Source organism: Crocuta crocuta, unplaced genomic scaffold, assembly GCF_008692635.1.
Source record: "Crocuta crocuta isolate KB4526 unplaced genomic scaffold, BGI_CrCroc_1.0 scaffold1282, whole genome shotgun sequence".
Classification (NCBI taxonomy): domain Eukaryota; kingdom Metazoa; phylum Chordata; class Mammalia; order Carnivora; family Hyaenidae; genus Crocuta; species Crocuta crocuta.
Genome location: NW_027532016.1, coordinates 2,152 through 2,420, shown reverse-complemented (window position 1 = coordinate 2,420; position 269 = coordinate 2,152). Strand labels below are relative to the sequence as shown.

At 30.5% G+C, this 269-nt stretch overlaps 1 protein-coding gene across 1 annotated transcript in view; it reads left to right on the top strand.

Annotated features, from left to right (window-relative positions):
• The window catches only part of LOC144241633 (protein POF1B-like), a gene marked incomplete at both ends in the record, with an annotated part of 34,486 nt that overhangs the window by 32,914 nt on the left and 1,303 nt on the right, over window positions 1–269 (top strand). Inside the window, one exon of the mRNA XM_077776186.1 lies at window positions 42–155. Coding sequence (XP_077632312.1) covers window positions 42–155 — 114 coding nt within the window. The remainder of the gene's footprint in view (window positions 1–41; window positions 156–269) is intronic.

Below are 269 nucleotides of genomic sequence, written 5' to 3'. Positions count from 1 at the left end.
GTTGAAAACTTCTGAGTTATAACAAATAATTTTCTTTCTAGCTACTGGAAAATGACAAGATAAGACTTGAGAAAGACTTGGCATTCAAAGAAACTCAAATAAAAGAGTATGAAGAACTCTTGGCATCAGTGAGAGCAAATAATCGCCAGCAGCAGGTAAGTTGATATTTTCATTGATGATAAAATAGATTGATAGATATTCATATTCACAATTACTGACACGTAGTTATGACATACAATACAGACATAATTAAAATATGATGGAACAAT